Source organism: Oxyura jamaicensis, chromosome 2 (genome assembly GCF_011077185.1).
Source record: "Oxyura jamaicensis isolate SHBP4307 breed ruddy duck chromosome 2, BPBGC_Ojam_1.0, whole genome shotgun sequence".
In the NCBI taxonomy this organism is placed as follows: domain Eukaryota; kingdom Metazoa; phylum Chordata; class Aves; order Anseriformes; family Anatidae; genus Oxyura; species Oxyura jamaicensis.
Genome location: NC_048894.1, coordinates 65,326,759 through 65,345,845, shown reverse-complemented (window position 1 = coordinate 65,345,845; position 19,087 = coordinate 65,326,759). Strand labels below are relative to the sequence as shown.

The following is a 19,087-nucleotide window of genomic DNA, read 5'->3' as shown; positions in this document are numbered from 1 at the left end:
CCTTCCAAATCAAGATATTCTATGATTCTATAATAGCAATCTTTCCAACTATATCATTGTGACCGTGCTGTAATAGGCACTATGTGAAAGTTTCGTTGTGCAGTAAGGGCTCAGCAGTTAGTCTGCTATGCAAAGGGTCAAATCCACTGCTGTGAACCACCTCCTGTAACCCTTTTCCAGAAAGGAAGGGGGAATGGAGACTCATGAAACCAGATGAGGCTGCTCTCTAAATTTTTCCACCAGATATTCTGTGACAATTCAGTACCTGATGAGCTGCTTAAGACACGTACTTGAGGAAAAGAGATCTTTGCCCATGGTCATCTGCTCTTTAGAACTTTGCCATTCCCTGATCAGGCAGGTGTTCATTTAGAGCTACTGAATGATTTTAAATAATTATTCTGGAGGTAATAAAATCCATTAAGAGATGTCTGGGGATGCTGGCATTGCTGTGGAAGAGGACAGGAAAGCAGGCAATGAGGAAAAAGCTTGTTGCAGAGATGGAAAAGAAGTGTTGAAGGTGAGAAATGAGTGCAGGCAAAGGAAGAATGGCAGTAGATGCGCTCAAGAAATGTGAGCAAGAAGATGGGGTTTAAGACCCAGAACATGGGGAACATTCTATCTATAGGCAAATTAATGAGTCATAGTATCTACAGTGTGTCTGGTGCCAGTGCAGGCTTGTGAGCAGGTGGTTGTTTCTGGACACCATTTGGTGGGCATTGAGGAGTGCTTGGTTGCAAGGAAATGCCTGCCCCAGCAGTGCAGCCTGCTAACTTGTAGGTTCTCGAGTTGTACATGTTTCCTGAACTGTGGGGAGCTCAGACAATAGCAAATAGCACGATAGCAGGCAGCAGAGATGTTTGAGCTGGGGGCAGAGTTGCAGGGTAGAAATGGGTTAAGCAAACAGGATGCTGCCAGTTGGAGCTATTTTGTTTCTTTTTTCATATTTAGTTTTTCACATTGAAGACCTTCCTCTGGAGGTTCCAAAAGTGTTACTGTCATTTGTTAGTCATGTGTTGGTGGGATTTTTGTGTTTTGTTTTTGTTTTTACAGGTCGTTTTTAAAAATTCTTGACACTGTTTGTAATTTTTTTAATTTACTATTTCTGTTGTGATACTGATTGTCCACTAAGTAGCAATCATTAGGAACCTGCAGCAAAACCAGATCTTGCTTTTTTTTTTTTTTTTTTTTTTTTTGTACAGAACACTTAAGAGTGATAAAGTGAATAAAAGTAATCCATTAAAGTTGCAAAGAAGTGACTTTATACCAAGCCAGTAAGTAAGTGAATCATATGTGGTCTACCTATGTGAAAAACAGAAGCCCCCTTGATAACAGGATCTTAAAAGAAAGCGAGGCAGACACCTTAATAAGTTAATACTCAGTTCAGCAAGGCACAAAGCAGCACTCATTGCCAGTTAGTAGGTCATTCAGGTGACCACATGCAAGTTAACATCACTTATGTTCATTTTTAATTTCATTGTCTGCCTGGGGCCTAGACTATGAATGTTCATAGGGTTTTTGCTCGATTTTATCTATCAGCTCTGTCAGTGTCTCTGCAAAGATAATCATCTCTGCAAAGATGCCAGCGATTCAATCTCCTGTGGTCTACTGGGTCCTGCATTACAGATTAACATTGCAAATGTTAACTCTTTGAAAACTGATTGTTATTTTAAGTAAAGTGCTTAAGATGAAAACGGAGGAGCAAGCTACTTTCATTAAAAATTTGGAAGCTGTCATTTGTCTGACAGTCTTGCCACAGTGAAGGTGCTTAGCTATGGACTAGCAAAGTAGATCCAACCTCCAGGAAGTGATGGCGTTACCCTATTACCCTTTGTGTGCTTATGGCTGCCTCCTGCTTTCTTGTTCCTAATTTAAAGCTGAGATAAGCTCCCTTCAAAAGTCCATTTAGATCTATGTGCATATACTGAAGAAATAATTTCATGTACACAGGTGATTCAGGATGACTTCTGTTGCATATGGAAGGATTTTACACAAAATAGTGTATATTTTAATATTTCACCAGTGCTTATTTTCATGTATCCTGTGCAAAAATTTAATAGTTCTGTTATTGAAGTAACCTAAGAAGTTTGTAGAATATTCACTTTTTCATTATTCTAAATATCTGATTTTTAAAATTATTTTGTTTTTGTTGTTTTATAAGTAATTGAAAGTAAATCTGCATTTTGGAAATGCTTTGAATGCTTGATCTGTAATTAATACTGAAAAGTGACAATACTTATGGTGAAACAGACTGAGACCTTGTTTGAAACATGAATAGAAATGACTTTTTGAGTCTGTAAGATACTAGGCATATTGTGTGCATCTTGACTAACGTATCAAATTAATAGTGGACTTTGAGAAAGAATTGTAGATGAGTAGAAAATTTCTATAATCACAAAAGAAAATTGCAGATGGCAACAAAAGGCAATGTAATTTGTAATGTAATTTGTACATATGTAAATCCTTATTCAGCAAGGTATTTAAGAATGTGACTAGCCTATACCTTGCTGCCAGTCTCACTAAAATCAGTCCATCTACTTATACATGACACAAAAAAGCCTTAGGGTTTCTAAAATCATATAAGACTAAATAGAGTAAATTCAGCATGGATAACTATTGATGGAACCAAATTCTATTTCTAATTATCTCAGAATGATTCTAGAGTAACTCTCTGGAAATCAGTGGTACTTTCTTTAGTTTAATGTAAGTATAATGGAGTAAAGATTCAGTAATGTAGTTGTTTTTTATTAGTTGTCCAGAGCTATAGTGTTTGCCTATATAATGTTACTGAGAAACTCACGGGTTAGTTCTCATTAAATAATGAGTCACTTTTATGAATGCATAGAAAATTTAAAGGGCCTGGATTTTTAAAACATTCCTCTGTACATTGTTTTCTTTCAGATTTCATCTGTTCTCTGTATTGTATTAGTAATGTGCCTGTAAAAATGATTTCTTTGCTTTCCTATTGGAAATATGTAGCTATCTGGCAAGGTGGCTGGATATTAAAGGTGTTATATTTAGATTGAATTTCACTGACTTTCATGTATCTGCTTTTTATGTGCTGCAGGTGGGCACTGTGGTGGAGTTTCTTGACAGGCTGTCACCTGCTGGACCAGTGAAAAGTACTTACCCACTAACCTTTGTTCAGCTAAAGCAGGTAAGGATTCCTTTGGTAGGCAATTTGCAGCCATTTTGTCAAATTTAGCTGAACAACCCTCAGTGGAATGGCTCCTTGTATATCCACTGTGTCTTATACCTTATCTCAGCACAGGAAGTAATAGTGTTTTAATGGTGTTCAGGATTTGTGAACAGGAGACCTCTCCATATTTGTCAGTGCTCTTGTTTTGCAACTAAGGTTTTCATCTTTTCATGAATGTAAATATATATAGTGTCCAGCCTTTCTCCTTTATCTGTCTTCTCTCTGAAGTACTGATTTTCATGTTTGTGAGATCTTTTTTTTTTTCCCTTGTGCTACCTTTTTCTTCAGTATTTTTTCCCTTTTTTTCCCCCTCTTTTCCCCCTCTCTTCCTCTACCAGAATGAGAACAATGGCTGAAACACTGCTTTCTTCATGCAGGTCAGGGAACCTGGAGCTGGGGGTTGTAATCCATTTGACACTTCTATGGGCTCCCTACTTATTTTTAATATTTTTCTTTACTAAAAGTATGGCGGGTCAAGGGAATGTGATAAGGGAACAACCTGTGGAATTGCACCCCCCTGCCAAAGGCGTTCATCCCACTAGCTGAGATTTTTTTTTTTTTTTTTTTTTGTATTTTCCCATGGCTTCTGCTGTCTCCCATTCTTTCCTCTGTCTTGCTGCATCAGTTTCCTTGTCAATTTTGATGACTTCCTCAGAGTAAAAGAACTTTCCCATGCTGCTGAGTGACTGTTTTTCCACTAAGGGTATATGGCTTCCTGATCACTTCTGTACTGAATTTAACAGAGAATGGAGTATCAATGCTGATTGCCTATAGCTGTAATAAACTGTGAAGAGAATGTGATGATGGTAGCTGGGGGAGGGAGAAAAGGGAGAGTATGCTGTTCAATAGGTGCCTATGACATTTTCTAAGGCATTAGTCAAGTAAGGATTCAAAGCTTGTATTTTTCCCTTCCAAGCCATTAATAGAGAGAGGTGTGAGAGAAGCTGAAGCTAGTAGGACATATTAGATGGATGTAATTTCTTGTGGGCTCTTCTCTCATCCTCTGCTCTTCCCACTGTTCGTACCCTGTTTAGGAAAACAGCTGAGAGGGCAGCCAGTGGTGCTGCATAGATTCTCTCCACTTACTTTCTTTTTTATCATTTTCTCTGGGCACCTTGTTACAAATGTAATGTAATTGTGGTAATTATAGTGGACTGGAAATGGTTTACTCTTTCTTCTTCCTGCCATACTCTAATCCAGATAAATGGTTTTGTGGCTACTGACAATGCAATTGTTTATTGGTTTTAATTTGTTTCACTGTTGTGCTGAGAAAAAATATCTAACAACTGATACTTTTTTCTTTACTAATGGGGAACTTGATGAAAAAATACTCTGAAATGTTCCTGATGTAAAGCAGATAGCTTGTGAAATAAACAATATCGAACTGATGAATATGTCAGTTGACAAGTGCACTTTGAAATTTCTTATACAAAATCAGTTATGAAGGGATTTTCCAAATATTTTAATCAATTTTAATGAAGAAATGATGCTGTCAGTCATTAACTTCTGTTTTTATTGAGGAAATGCCTTTGCAGCCAAGACCCTTGTCTTTTAAAGTTATGTAAATGTACTGATGAAACAAGTTTTTTTTTTTTTTTTTTTTTAAAAAAAAAGGAAACTGGAATTTACACCCATCACTTAAAGGTCAAAGTGAACTCTAATCTGAAGCTGCTATCTCTGATAGATGCTATCTGAAGTGAATGAAAGTTGATGTTTCAATCTGAGCGTGTAGGCAGGAATGTGGGATATATCTAATTCTTGACCTGAATTGAAGCTACAGAATAACTTGGTTCATTAATCTGGGGATTTTTCTTTCTTTTCTTAGTATTTTGGGTTTGTACTGTACAGAACTAAGCTTCCAAAAAACTGTACGGAGCCAACACAACTGTCTTCACCTTTAAATGGAGTACATGATCGTGCTTATGTCTCTGTGGATGGGGTAAACGTTGTTTGCTGGTATACATTTTTGCCACGAATGGCCTTCGTGAGATAGATGAATACAATCTGCCTTTTTTCTCTTTTCTACATCTTAACAAAAACAAATTTATTAAATAAATTTATTTAATAAGATGAAAAAAATATAGAAGTATACTGTAGATTTGTACTAAATGTTCCTAATATTTCAGGAAATATGAGTATCTATCTGTCTCTTCTAAGGAACGTGTAATTGTTTGCACTTTTGAGATGTGAATGTTTATATAGATTCATGACTTCATTGAAAAAATAGCTAGAAGAAGAGGGCTTACTTGCAGGCTTTTAACTGCAGTAATGATATATACACTTAATGGCTATCTACAGTGTTTATGGATGTGTTTTTTTTTTCCCGTTGGAGGGAGGAAGAGAGCTGGGGGGAATAGAAGCCCTAACATACATCTTAAGTTATGAAACTGGCTTCTGATCACAAGTCTTATAAAAAAAAAAAAAAGTATATTGTACAGGATATAAACTTTGCCTTTCTTTCCTTAAATAGTGTTTTGTTCTTGCTTAATAACAATTAATAGTAATTCATGGACTTTGGTAGTCCATTTTTTTAATTATTCTTTGATCAGTGCTGATTCTCATCACCATTGTGGCCATGTCAGGTTCTTTCCTGATGTTGTTAGAATGGGAACAAATAAAGCTAAATATTGATGTGAGCTAAATGGAAGATGAATAATCTTTTTACCTCTGACACTTGCAAAATCTTTTTAGTTACCAGGTTAAATCTGTGAACTTTTTGTGAACCACGTGCATCAAAAGCTACTAGAATTCTAAAAGTTGATTTAGTTAATTTAACTAAGGAAAGAGACGTCATCAGCTAGATGAATAGAGCTGATGTGCCTAGTAGTACATCCAGTAGATGTACTGAAATAGAAATACTGACAAATCTACTTTTTGTGTGATTGTGTATGTATGTGTTTGCATACAGGAGGAGGAAAGGAAAATATATATTTTACTTTTGGTTGTTTGTTTCCTTTTTCTACTTTATCTTCATGTAAGTTGAAGAGACAAATGATGGGGTTTTGTTTCAACGGCTGTTTTCTTCCTTTGATGTAATTCATATAGGTTCTTCAAGGCATCCTTGAAAGGGATAAATCACTAATGATAAATATAACTGGGAAGGCTGGAGCAAATATGGATATCTTGATAGAGAATATGGGCCGAGTCAACTATGGTAGATACAATAATGATTTCAAGGTAAGTAGAATCAATGAAGTAACTGGATAATTTTTTATGGGTTAAAAAACATGGGTTAGAAACAGCAAAAGGATCAGGATTACACAGCTGTAACTTTACCTGAAAATATAACTCCTCACTAGTTTTCATGTGAGTTTTCTGGTCACAGAAATCAAAGTGGAATAAAAAACTTAGACATCTTTTTTTGTTGGTTCACATGTATTATTAGACAAAGTGTCACCCACAAGACTTTGAGTTGTAGTTGAGTTGAATCTTTAGCTAAAATTTTAAGATACACAAAGCTATTTGGGTAAATTCAAAAATAGGCTGGAAATCAGTCTAGTCTTAGTCACATTTTGGGGCTTGTGACTCCTGAGGTAATGCTTCTGGGTGTATTTGTGCATATTTACTTTTGTACCTCTTGTTATGTCCTATTTCACTTGTCAGTAGTGTACCCTTGCAATATTTTCAGTTTGGCTAAGAGAGGCTGTCTTACAAGCACTTTATCATGCAACATTGCCAATTCAGGTTTGTACTGACCTGGAATTATCAGAAAGCTCATGAATGCTTCCATGCTATGCTTTGGAACTGTCAGTGCCCTGCCATTAGGGGCAATACCACTAAGGTAACACTAGGAAAGGCAGGAGCAAAAAGGAAGCTTATCTGGTTTTGGAATTTAAGGGGTCCTCAGTGCTGTGTGATGCTTCTTAATGAGGGGGAAGGGAGAGAACTATTACAGAGGCCAGTCTTGTGGTGTGTTTCTGCAGTGTTCAGTGCCATGGCATGCTGTCTTTGTTAGTTTTTGATATTTCTAGGTTGTACCAAGTATGACAGAAAGCTTTCTCATTAAGATGAGAATTGCAGGCCCTTAACTGCAAGAACATTTTGTGTAGACTCCCCTTGGATCTGACTTGACCTAAATTGATTTGGCAGTGTTCTTTCAGAAAGCTGGTCAAATGTTTAATGACTAGAGATTTATTACTGGTGATTGTGGTGTCTTTTGGTGCTGCAGGTGACAGCAGGTAAATTAGAAGCTCCTGTTTCCTCTCAGACTTGTCCAAAGTATTTCTTGGTTTGTTTGAATGCAGCATCACAGGAACGATGTATGCTGTCCTGTACTACTTAGTTACTAGCTAAGGGCACGCGCTGTGAGGAAGTGGGACTTTTAAAGTTATAAGAAGGGGTAAAAAGTAATATCAAGTGTGCATGAATCTTTCTAAGCCTTGCTGATGAGGTCACAAACTATGATTGAGTTTGGTCATTTTGCAGAATACAGTTTAGTCATAGAACATACATTGGTAAGTCTTACAAGATCACCATTAGGCAGAATTGGAATTGACTGTTTTCACACTTGTGTTTTGCTACCATTAGAAGGATGGGCCGGATTGCATTCTTAAAGAAGGTTGTATTGGTTATGATTAAACAGCAGAGAAGGATTGAAGCTCGGGTTTGGTTTAAAGGGGACTAGTTGACCAGTTATCTTATCAAGTGTGTTGTGATGTGGATTTCTAGGTGTATCTTCAGTTATTCTAAGACTCCAGTCAAGGCAAAGCAATATAACTTTTAGGGTGTATAAAAGTCTATGAATTAAAAGTATGAGCAACTGTTTTCTGTGGCATATCAATTCAGTGGGTAGCAGTAGTGCCAACTATGTTCATACCGTCTTTTCAAGGATCCTTACTCTTTTTATGAGTGGCAAGAGAGGGCAGCTAGTTCCCCAGTGTTCTGCCTTCATATATAGGCAGCAGAAATGTGTTTATTAAATAATCAGGCCAGATGATAAGGAAATCTATGTGCTTACTGCTAAATTATGGTAACAGAATTGAGTTTCAAATTCAACAGTTTGAGTTTCAATTTACACTTATACCAGGATTTCAACCTTTTAAAGACTGAGTAAAAAAGACTGAGTAAAAGCAAATTTAGCAGACACATTTTGAGAACAATCCTTGAAAAGCTCGATCCTCTCACATAGAAGAGGGAGGCTTTCTCCACGTAGCTTTGGAAAATATACTTTGATTTTTCCCTTAGACTCCCTCACTGTGTGTCTTGAGGCAGGTATTTTTTGTGTTGATTTTGAAAATGGGGAATAATTATGCATAGGTTATTTGTTATTCTGTGACTTCATAAATAGCTTCATATATAACATCAGGGAAGAGGTTTCCATTTGATGAAGCCTTACAGAAGCCTTACACTTTCAAGAAAATCTGAATTTTGTTCAGCTGCTTTTTCTTACTTTTTTTTTTTTTTAATTTGAAGTGGAACTAGGCATCTAGCTTTTAGGAAAGAATCTTAAGAGGGTTTTGGTTTTAAAACATCCGCTGATCTAAGTGTCCTTAAAGGAAACAAAGGAAGTGTTTTTTTTTTTTTTTTTTTTGCTTTTTTTTTTTTTTAAAACAAACATTCTCACTGCCACCTATATCTTTGTTTTACTTGGCAAATTCGTGTCCATATCTGGACTATTGCATATGCATTTTTACGCAGACGAAAGTAAGAGTGCTTGTAGGCACTTCATTTCATTCAAAAATCACACCATACATAACACTTAAAGATGGGTTTAGGGAGGCAGGTTGGAAAGTTTTGGCCAAAGCTATGTTGCAATACTTTAACTGATTGTCAGACAAAGTAAAGTCTGGGGGCTTGAAGTTGACTGTAAACTTAAAATATTTCACTGAATTGGGGTCATGAAGCATGCACCTTGATTTTGTGATACTATATGTTAGCTGTAGAAGACTTGTAGGAAGTGAATACTGCTTCCTCTGCTATTGTGCAGGTTAATGTCTTGGGTTATTGACTCAGTGTTACCAAATCTCTTGATGGTATCTCAAATCTTGAGCTATGTAATGCTTTTTCTGCTTTTTATTAAGCCCATGTTTTTGAATCATGTTCATGTTAAAGCAAAATAGAAATCTTAAGTTAAATTTAAAAAAAAAAACTTGAAAAGGAAAATTGGGCATTGATGAAAGCTTAAAACTTTGAAGAAGTGCAGTGCTTTCACAGAGGATAAATAAAATCCTTTATTCTTGAGCAAAGCTTATAACTTGGTGAAAACCAGATGCTTGTTTTTCCACACAGATTGGCAGCTCTTCCAAGTACTTTTATTCAAACATGCTTTTAGTCCTGACTGATTCATGGTTGCAGCTGAATAACTTCAATAACGTGAAGCTAATTATGTTGCATTTTTTTCTTCCTCCTAGGGTCTAGTTTCAAATTTAACTCTTGATCAAGATATACTTGTTGAATGGGAAATCTACCCTCTAGACATAGATGGAGCAGTGAACCATTCCATTCATGGCTACCCTGACCGACCAAAGAGATCTGTTGGCAATCCACTGAGTTATGAAACACCTACTTTTTACACTGGTAGACTTTTAATTCCTGGCGGGATTCCAGACTTGCCACAAGACACCTATGTCAACTTTCCTGGCTGGACAAAGGTACAAATTTTTGCTGTAAAAGCTTGAAGTCCACTCAGAGAGAGGTTCTGGAAGTTCTACAGAAAGTCAAAATCCACCTCTCTTTGGCTGGGTAGAAGAAGGAAAATGGTGGTGTTTGTCAAATACATTTAAATGACTAGGAAATGTATTCCTTGGTACAAGTAAATCTGGAGATAAACCATGAAGAAGAGGGAAACTTATAATCAAAAGGCACATGGTATTGGTCTAGAAAGGGGAGAATCACATAAAAACCCTGTAGTTTTTCCTAGAGTGAAAAAGATCAGCTATCAGACTTTATAGAAATGCTGCATTTAGTGGTTGTGTTTTGGATTTTTTTTGTCTCAGTGTTATATAAACAGCTTTTTGGAGGGATAGAATGAATTCCATGCCTTGAGATGAAACAGTTTTCATTCTGGAGAAAGTGAGATGTTACAGGACACTTCTCTGGTTACACTGATTAATTAAAAGTAACTAAGAACATATTTTTGTTGCTGTGTAAGAAATATGGATCCTGTTACAAAGCACAGGGAGAGTTGGACACTGCTAGTAGCATGCCCGTAAGTATGGATCCAGACAATGTTACAGAATCACAGAATCATCTAGGTTGGAAGAGACCTCCAAGATCACCTAGTCCAACCTCTGACCTAACACTAACAAGTCCTCCACTAAACCATATCACTAAGCTCTATATCTAAATATCTTCTAAAGACACTCAGGGATGGTGACTCAACCACTTCCCTGGGCATCCTATTCCAATGCCTAACAACCCGTTCAGTAAAGAAGTTCTTCCTAATATCCAACCTAAAACTCCCCTAGCATAACTTCAGCCCATTCCCCCTCATCCTGTCACCAAGCACACGGGAGAATAGACCAAACCCCACCTCGCTTACAGCCTCCTTTCAGGTACCTATAGAGAGCAATAGATAAGATCGCCCCTGAGCCTCCTCTTCTCCAGGCTGAACGATCCCAGCTCCCTCAGCCGCTCCTTATAAGACTTGTTCTCCAGACCCCTCACCAGTTTTGTCGTCCTTCTCTGGACTCACTCGAGCACCTCCATGTCCTTCCTGTAGCGAGGGGCTCAAAACTGAACTCAAGGGACTCAAAACTGTACTCAAGGTGCGGCCCCACCAGAGCCAAGTAAAGGGGGACAATCACTTCCCTAGTCCTGTTGGCCACACTGTTTCTTATACAACCCAGGATACTGTTGGCCTTCTTGGCCACCTGAGCACACTGCTGGCTCATATTCAGCCAACTATCAACCAATACTCCCAGGTCCTTCTCTGCCAGGCAGCTGTCTAACCACTCATCTCCCAGCCTGTAGCGCTGCTTGGGCTTGTTGTGCCCCAGGTGCAGGACCTGGCACTTGGCCTTGTTAAACTTCATACAGTTGGCCTCAGCCCATCGGTGCAGCCTATCCAGATCCTCCTGCAGAGCCTTCCTACCCTCGAGCAGATGGACACACGCACCTAACTTGGTATTGTCTGCAAACTTACTGAGGGTGCACTCGATTCCCTCATCCAGATCATCGATAAAGATATTAAAGAGAACTGGCCCTAGTACTGAGCCCTGAGGGACTCCACTAGTGACCAGGCTCCAACTGGATTTAACTCCATTCACCATGACTCTTTGGGCCCGGCTACCCAGCCAGTTTCTAACCTAACAAAGTGTACACCAGTCCAAGCCAAGAGCAGCCAGTTTCTTGAGGAGAATGCTGTGGGAAATGGTGTCAAAAGCCTTACTGAAGTCAAGGTAGACCACGTCCACAGCCTTTCCCTTGTCTACTAAGCGCATTGCTTTGTCATAGAAGGAGATCAGGTTCGTCAAGCTAGACCTGCCTTTCATTAACCCATGCTGACTGGGCCTGATCGTCTGGTTGCCCTGCAAGTGCCACGTGATGTCACTCCAGATAATCTGCTCCATGATCTTCCCTGGCACTGAGGTCAAACTAACAGGCCTATAGTTTTCTGGGTCTACCCTCTGGCCCTTCTTGTATCTGGGTGTCATGTTTGCTAGCTGCCAGTTGACTGGAACCTCCCCTGATAGCCAGCACTGCTGATAAATGATGGGAAGCAGCTTGGCCAGCTCTTCCTCCAGTTCTCTCAGCACCCTTGGGTGGATCCCATCTGGCCCCATTGACTTGCGTACGTTTAAGTGCTGTAGCAGGTTGCCAAAGATTTCCTTGTGGATTGTGAGGGCCACATCCTGCTCCCCACCCCCTTTCACCAACTCAGAGAACTGGGTATCCAGGTAACAACTAGTCTTGCCAGTAAGGACCGAGGCAAAGAAGGCATTAAGCACCTCAGCCTTTTCCTCATCTCTTGTCACTAAGTTTCCCCCCGCATCCAGTAAAGGATGGAGATTCTCCTTAGTCCTCCTTTTTGTGTTAATGTATTTATAGAAACATTTTCTGTTATCTTTAACAGCACTAGCCAGATTGAGCTCCAGATGAGCTTTGGCCTTTCTAATTTTGTCCCTACGCATCCTTACAACATCCTTATAATGCTTCTGAGTTGCCCGCCCTCTTCTCCAAAGATCGTAAACCCTCTTTTTTTTCCTAAGCTGTACCCACAACTCTCTGTTCTGCCATGCCAGTCTTCTGCGCCAGCTTGTCTTTGGGCACGTGGGGACAGACTGCTCCTGAGCCTTTAAGATTTCCTTCTTGGGGAGTGCCCAGCCTTCCTGGACTCCTCTGCCCTTCAGAACTGCCTCCCAAGGGACTCTGCTGACCAGTGTCCTGAACAGCTCAAAGTCTGCCCTTGGGATGTCCAAGACAACAGTTTTACTGGTCCCCCTCCTGACTTTGCCAAAAATAGAGATCTGTACCATTTTGTGGTTACTCTGCCCAAGACAACTGCCAACCACCACATCTCCCACCAGTTTGTGAATAGAAGGTCCAGCGGGGCACCTCCCCTGGTAGGCTCACTAACCAGCTGTGTCAGGAAACTATCTTCCACGCTGTTTAAAAAATCACCTAGACTGCTTCCTCTGAGCTGTTAATGCCTGTCTTCTGGAGTTTACCTGTAACTGGACTGAGTAGATCAAATTGCGACTGACCAGTCTCGTGGCCTTCTATGAAGGAGTGACTGTATCAGTTGACAAGGGAAGACCAAACAATGTCATCTACCTGGACTTTTGTAAGGCCTTTGGCAGGGTCCCATGCAATGTCCTGATCTCCAGACTGGAGAAAGATGGATTTGAAGGGTGGGCCATTCACTGGATAAGGAATTTGCTGGAGGGCTGCAGCCAGAGAGTTGCCGCCAGTTGCTGCCATGTCGAGGTAGAGCCCAGTGATAAGTGGTGTCCTTCAGGGGTCTGTCTTGGGACTGGTGCTGCTTAATATCATTACCAGTGAAATAAACAGTGGGATTGAGTGCATCCTAAGCAAGTTTGCAGATGACACCAAGCTGAGTGGTGCAGTTAATACACCAGAAGGAAGGGATGCCATCCAAAGGGGCCTGGACAAGCTTGAGAAGTGGGCTTGTGTACCTAATCATGTTCAACCAGTCCAGGTGCAAGGTGCTGCACCTGGGTCGGGGCAATCCCTGATATGAGGACAGACTGGGAGAAGAACTCCTTGAGAACAGCCCTGCAGAGAAGGACTTAGGGGTTCTGGTGGATGAAAAAAGCCAGCAGTGCGTGCATGCAGCCCAGAAGGCCAACTGCGTCCTGGGCTGCATTATCAGAAGGGTGGCCAGCAAGGGCAAGGGAGGGAACTGTGCCTTTCTGCTCTGCCCTTGTGATGCCCCCCACCTGGAGTGCTGTGTCCAGGTCTGGGACACTTAGCACAAGAAGGATGTGGAGCTGTTAGAGTTGGGTCCAGAGGAGGGCCACAAAGATGCTCATAGGGAGCACCTCTTCTACAAAGAAAAGCTGAGAGGTCTGTGGATGTTCAGCCTGGAGAAGAGAAGGCTCTGTGGAGACCTCATTGCAGCTTTTTGGTAATATTGAAAGGGGTCTTATAAAAAATATAGTGTCTTTTAACCCATGCAGGTAGTGATAGGACAAGGGTAATGGTCTTAAACTAAAAGAGGATAGATTTTTACTAGACATAAGAAGGAAATTCTTCACTCAGGGGGTGGTAATGCACCAGAACAGGCTGCCCAGAGAAGCTGTGGATGCCCCATCCCTGGAAGTGGACAAGGCCAGATTGGACGGGGCTTTGGGCAGCCTGGTCTAGATCATGGTGGCATCCCTGCCTGTGGCAGGGGATTTGGAACTGGGTGATCTTTAAGGTCCCTTCCAAGCCAAGTCATTCTATGATCAGAGAGCACTGCAATGAGAAGTTCGTGTGCAGACTTGAATGGGAACTTCTGATAGGGCTGGAGAATAGCTAGAACAGAAAAGAGTATGTTTTCACAGTGCTGTGGTTGAAACAGCATACAAGATGAGTATGTAGCTGGTGGGAGGCACAGATAGTAGAATATGTGCACTGAAGCTCCACTCCTCTTAGAGGCCTAAGCATTCAACTCTAGGCTTCAGGAGTGCTGGTGTTAGGTAGCAAAGTTAATCCTTTCTGAAGCAGTTCACTTACTGTTATTAAAACAGAGTAGGAGATGAAGGTGCTGGTGATCTATCTACAGCTTTGCAGTGGTTAAAGCACTTCATAATATGCAGGAGACTGATTCATTGCAGACATCTAATGTTGCGGGCACTGAGCTTGGATGAGGAAATCTCTTTGTCCCTGTTCCTATATATGTACGTATCTTACACAATCACAGAATAAAATCCAACAATAGCTATTTGCACAGGAACTGGAATCTGGGGCTTTTCCGGTAAATTCTGTGACCCAATGAATCATGAACCATCTTCCTATCTTTGAAATGGCAAATGAGTTCCTTTTTAAGAATTCTTATGTTTCAGTGGGAATCTTTTTCCCTGACCTGTTGGACAGGAGTAATAAGATTGAGGTGAAACAGGGTGTGGGGAGAAGAAAGGCAGAAACTCAGACTTCTAGATAACTTTACCAATTAGCAATGCCTGTAAGGTAGAGGGCTGTAAGAGTTTGAATTCTACTCAGGTCCCATTGGATCTGGGCCTTAATTCCTTGAGGCACAGTTGTATAAATTGCTGATAACAAGGTGTGGAGAGGGACTTCTAATAGGAGCTAAAACCCAGGTGGTTGAGTATTTGAAAAACTGTGCAAACAACTCTTAAGAAAACATGCAGTTTTAATGATTATCTTGTGTTTCCATATGAAGACAAAGAATATGACATGCTGGACAGCCCAGAAGAATGATGTGGCATTAACAGTCATGACCTATCGTTGTAGCTCAGTTGCCTGCTGTGATTTTTAAAAGCTTCACTATTAACAAAATTTCCCTCACCTTCACTTAATGAAGCATGGTTGTGCTTAAGAGCATGTCCTTCTGGATGTATGGTCAGATTTATTTATTTATTTAATTTGGAGTCAGGATTGTTCTTTATTTCTGTGGAATCGTGGATTGTAGCTGCTGACCCTGATAAAGGAAATCTTTCTGAAGATAGAGTTCTATTCCCTCTCTCTTTTTTTTTTTTATTTTTTTTTTCCAAAGATATGTTTGTTGGCAGCATGTATGATGCTGTGTTTTCCTGTTTTGGGATGTACAAACTCCTGAATATGCAGTCTTTAGAAACTGCAGTGTTAATATAATGTTCCAAATGGCAGTTTGGAAATGAGAAATGAAATTCATAGTTTTCTTGGAAAACTGAGTTATAACCAGAGATTGATTAAGATCAGAAACAGACCTGTGTGATTGTACCTGCTGCATTGGAAATCTAATGCAGCTGATTCCTACACTGTACTCCTACTTCCCAGAGGGTTACAGTCACCCTGTATAGTAGCTAGTCTACTGTGTAGTGGGTACATCTGCAAATGTATCTTGCATGGGGGGGCGGGATAGCTTGCATTAATGCTATATTATCTTCTAAAAGTAGTATAGAAACAAAGTAAAGAGCTTGAATAAATAGTTCTTCTCTTGTCCTTTAATAAAGCAGAAACAAGCCACAAAGTGAGATGAACTTGATTTAAATACTAAAAAAAAAAAAAAAAGTTTAAAGTCAAAGTTTATTAACATCTTGGCGCTATAAAAGGTAGGAAAGATCCTATCTTTCCTATGTATCCACTGAGATAGTGGATACAGAGACAAAATAACTCATCTGCATTTGCAGCTATACAATATCTTTATAAAATTTCTCTCACAAGTTTCATAAAAATATTTTTTGTAAATGCTTGAAAAAGAAAAAATAATTACCTCCAAAACACCTTGAACAGTAATATTTAGTATACTACAATTGTGCTTTTATAAATCTTTTATGAGTATTATTTGATTTTTAATTATCCATCATGATGTTAAAAATCACCAAGAGTGCAATGAGTCCTTATTTTCCAGCGACTCAGATGGAACTCAGACTGAGACTCAATGACTCAGACTCAGACTCAATTATTTTTATCTATTTACATCTATGCCACCAGTGAGTTTTTCCTCTACATTCTGATTACCAGAGGCCACAGCAAGAGGGAAAACAGATGAAGTTACCTGTTCCCATCCTCTTCCTTGCTTGCCAAACTGTCAGTTGTCTGACATGGTGAAAAGGATGCTTAAGAGGAAAAAAAGCAAGTGGCTTGTCCAAATCAATTTATGTCTTGTTTAATGAATCAAGATTCCATTCAATTCAGGAATCCCTCTATAATTTTGCTGAACATTTGGCAGCTCATCAATTTAAAGACTTTTGGAAACACCTGCACTTGTTTCACTCCAATGTCTCTACTTTCTGGTGTATAAATGACTTATTTTATTTCCTTTTTACTTCCCTAATTTTATTTTCTATTTTTAACTTGGGATATTTATAATATTAGAAAAGTATTTTGTTCTGGCCACCTCCATTATAAAAGTAATTTGAAGAGTTTGTGTGACAAAGTAAATTCAATGACATTGAATTTACATTAATAATAGCAAAACATCAAAGATTCACTGTTGTAACTAAAACAAAATAGTGTTCTTGCAGTATCATTTCACAATTTATTTTGCTGACTAAACTGTTGCTAGTATAATAAACATCTGAATGTCATGTGTCTAGACAAGACGTGTATCTTTTTCTGGAAATCATAGAACAGGAAAGCAGTGTGAAGATAGCATAATATTACACTTTTGCAGAGAACAATAACGAAATTAGGATCTGCTTTCTTCTTTTGTGAGTTCTTCCTCCTTTTAACGATCAGCTTCAAGTAAATACAATTTTCAGGGTTTGCTTTGGTGTGAAACTTGGCACAAAATTCAGTGCTGGGAACCTGCAATTCTGTTTTCTGAAGTATTGTCATATTTGGCATGACTAGAATCTGACCACTTTGTTTTTAAATATCAACTCATCGGGGAATTTAGATCCTTTTGACTATTTGTAGCAATTTCTTCAACAGATTATCTGTCCTTGTGTTCTATCTATCTGTCCTTGTGTTCTATCGAACTGAAATATCAAGAAAATGCAGTTGCTATGTGAAATGTGTTATGCTTATAGTTATTAAGATGTTTGATCTCTGTCAAATTATTAAAACTTCATTATGTTTTCTCTTTCTTTTAACAGGGGCAAATTTGGATAAATGGTTTTAATCTTGGTCGCTACTGGCCAGCCCGTGGTCCTCAACTGACCCTTTTTGTTCCAAGGAATATACTTGTTTCATCAGTGCCAAATAACATAACAGTATTGGAACTGGAGCATTCACACTGTAACACCCAGGCATGCGAGATAGAATTTGTAGACAAACCAGTTATCAATGCAACTACACAGTACAAAAATGTTCCCCCCCCACTCTTTTTAAGAGACATATGGCTGAACTATCTATAACGATTTGAGTGTTTCCTTATCTACCCCCAATTTGCTTCTTTTTCCCTTTAAACATGCTTCCCTTTTTTAAAGAGTCAGTGTAAATCAGTAAGTTGTTTAGCAGAGACAGCTTCTTATATTCAAATATTTTTTTCAGGCTGGCCAGAGTTAAATTCTGAAATTCTCTTGAAAAAGAAAAGTTGTAGTTTTAGAGTTTGCCTTTAACTGTCAAACTGAACTCATCTAGAAGATAATTTTAGCATCAAAGTATACTAAAAATGCATTCCTGTAGGCTGTTTGCATTACAGGAACCTTCTGCTTTTCTTTTAACCATCTTTTGCAACTGGAGAGAAGCCTACAAAAGGGCTTCACAGTCCCACGGCTGGTAGGTCTGTGCTGCCAATGGACTAGACAACTTTCATCTGATTTTTATTACCTGTTTAGTATCAGTATCATTTTATTCTGCACTGACTGCCAACGTTGAACGGACCTGCTTTTTTCACCTCCATGCAAATGACCTATGAAAAAATTCATTTGGTTTCTTATGGGAGCAGTGACAAATGTGGAAGAGAGCACTCATGCAAGCTGATCCAAACAGCAGTAATGTGGACAGTGGAGAGCAATCTTGTAGTCTGCTTCTATCCTCTCTTTGAAAGCCATTTGACTGCTTCATTTCTACTGTCTCCAGAGACTTAAATCGGCACTTACTAGAACATTAGTGAAATTTAGGCTGTTTTGGTTGGTAACCATAGCCTCTGATTAACTTGCCTGCAGAATATAGTCTTAAAATAAGCCATTTTTCCTTTTAACATTTTTTTTTTTTTTTTTTTTTTTAATGGGCCTGTAATGCCTCTTCTTCATAGGCCAGAACCTTCAAAGTAGTTTTTGAATAAAACAGAATTCAAATTTTTTAACTTAAGTCATGCCTTATGTTTTGTTCCAGTAAACTGATAATCTAAGTGCCTGGTATTTGCAAAGATATGCAGTCGTTTGAAAAGTTGACTTTCTACAGCAGGCTGAATCTTCTTTTTGATTCTTAGGATTTTGGTGTCAATCATGCAAACTCTTTGGTGAGATTTAAACAAAATATTAAGATGACAAAATCAAATATTTTCATAATCTGTGGTTGTTCCCTTTTGATTTGTCTCATGTTATTAAAATGGTTCCTTAAAGATTAAATCCTTCCTGTGTTTGTTTCGGAGGGAGCAAATGGAGGAGGAATAGTGATTAAAATAGTGAGAAATGAGGTTGTAAAGTCTCTGTGGACAAGGAGTTCTTGTTGTTGTCTCATTTGTTTTGTTCTGAAGACTTGTGCAAAGTGAAGCAAAACAAAACAGTTGTAATAGACTGCGAGGTCCTCTGAGGTGCCACCCTCTTTAAGATAGCCAGTGCAAAAGCCTGACTCTTTCTTCTCAGTTAATGCAGACTGCTACCCTCACCTGAGGAGAGAGTGGAAAGGATCCACGCTACACTATCAAAACCTCTGCTATGTGTTTGATGAGCT

The 19,087-nt window shown here is 39.1% G+C and overlaps 1 protein-coding gene across 1 annotated transcript in view; it reads left to right on the top strand.

Moving 5' to 3' along the window:
- The window catches only part of GLB1 (galactosidase beta 1), a 51,182-nt gene extending 32,344 nt beyond the window's left edge, over positions 1 to 18,838 (top strand). The window contains exons 12-16 of the mRNA XM_035317719.1: positions 3,065 to 3,154; positions 5,022 to 5,135; positions 6,242 to 6,373; positions 9,547 to 9,786; positions 17,344 to 18,838. Of these exons, the coding sequence (XP_035173610.1) occupies positions 3,065 to 3,154; positions 5,022 to 5,135; positions 6,242 to 6,373; positions 9,547 to 9,786; positions 17,344 to 17,604 (837 nt within the window). The 3' untranslated portion in view covers positions 17,605 to 18,838. The remainder of the gene's footprint in view (positions 1 to 3,064; positions 3,155 to 5,021; positions 5,136 to 6,241; positions 6,374 to 9,546; positions 9,787 to 17,343) is intronic.
- Positions 18,839 to 19,087: the final 249 nt, after the last annotated feature.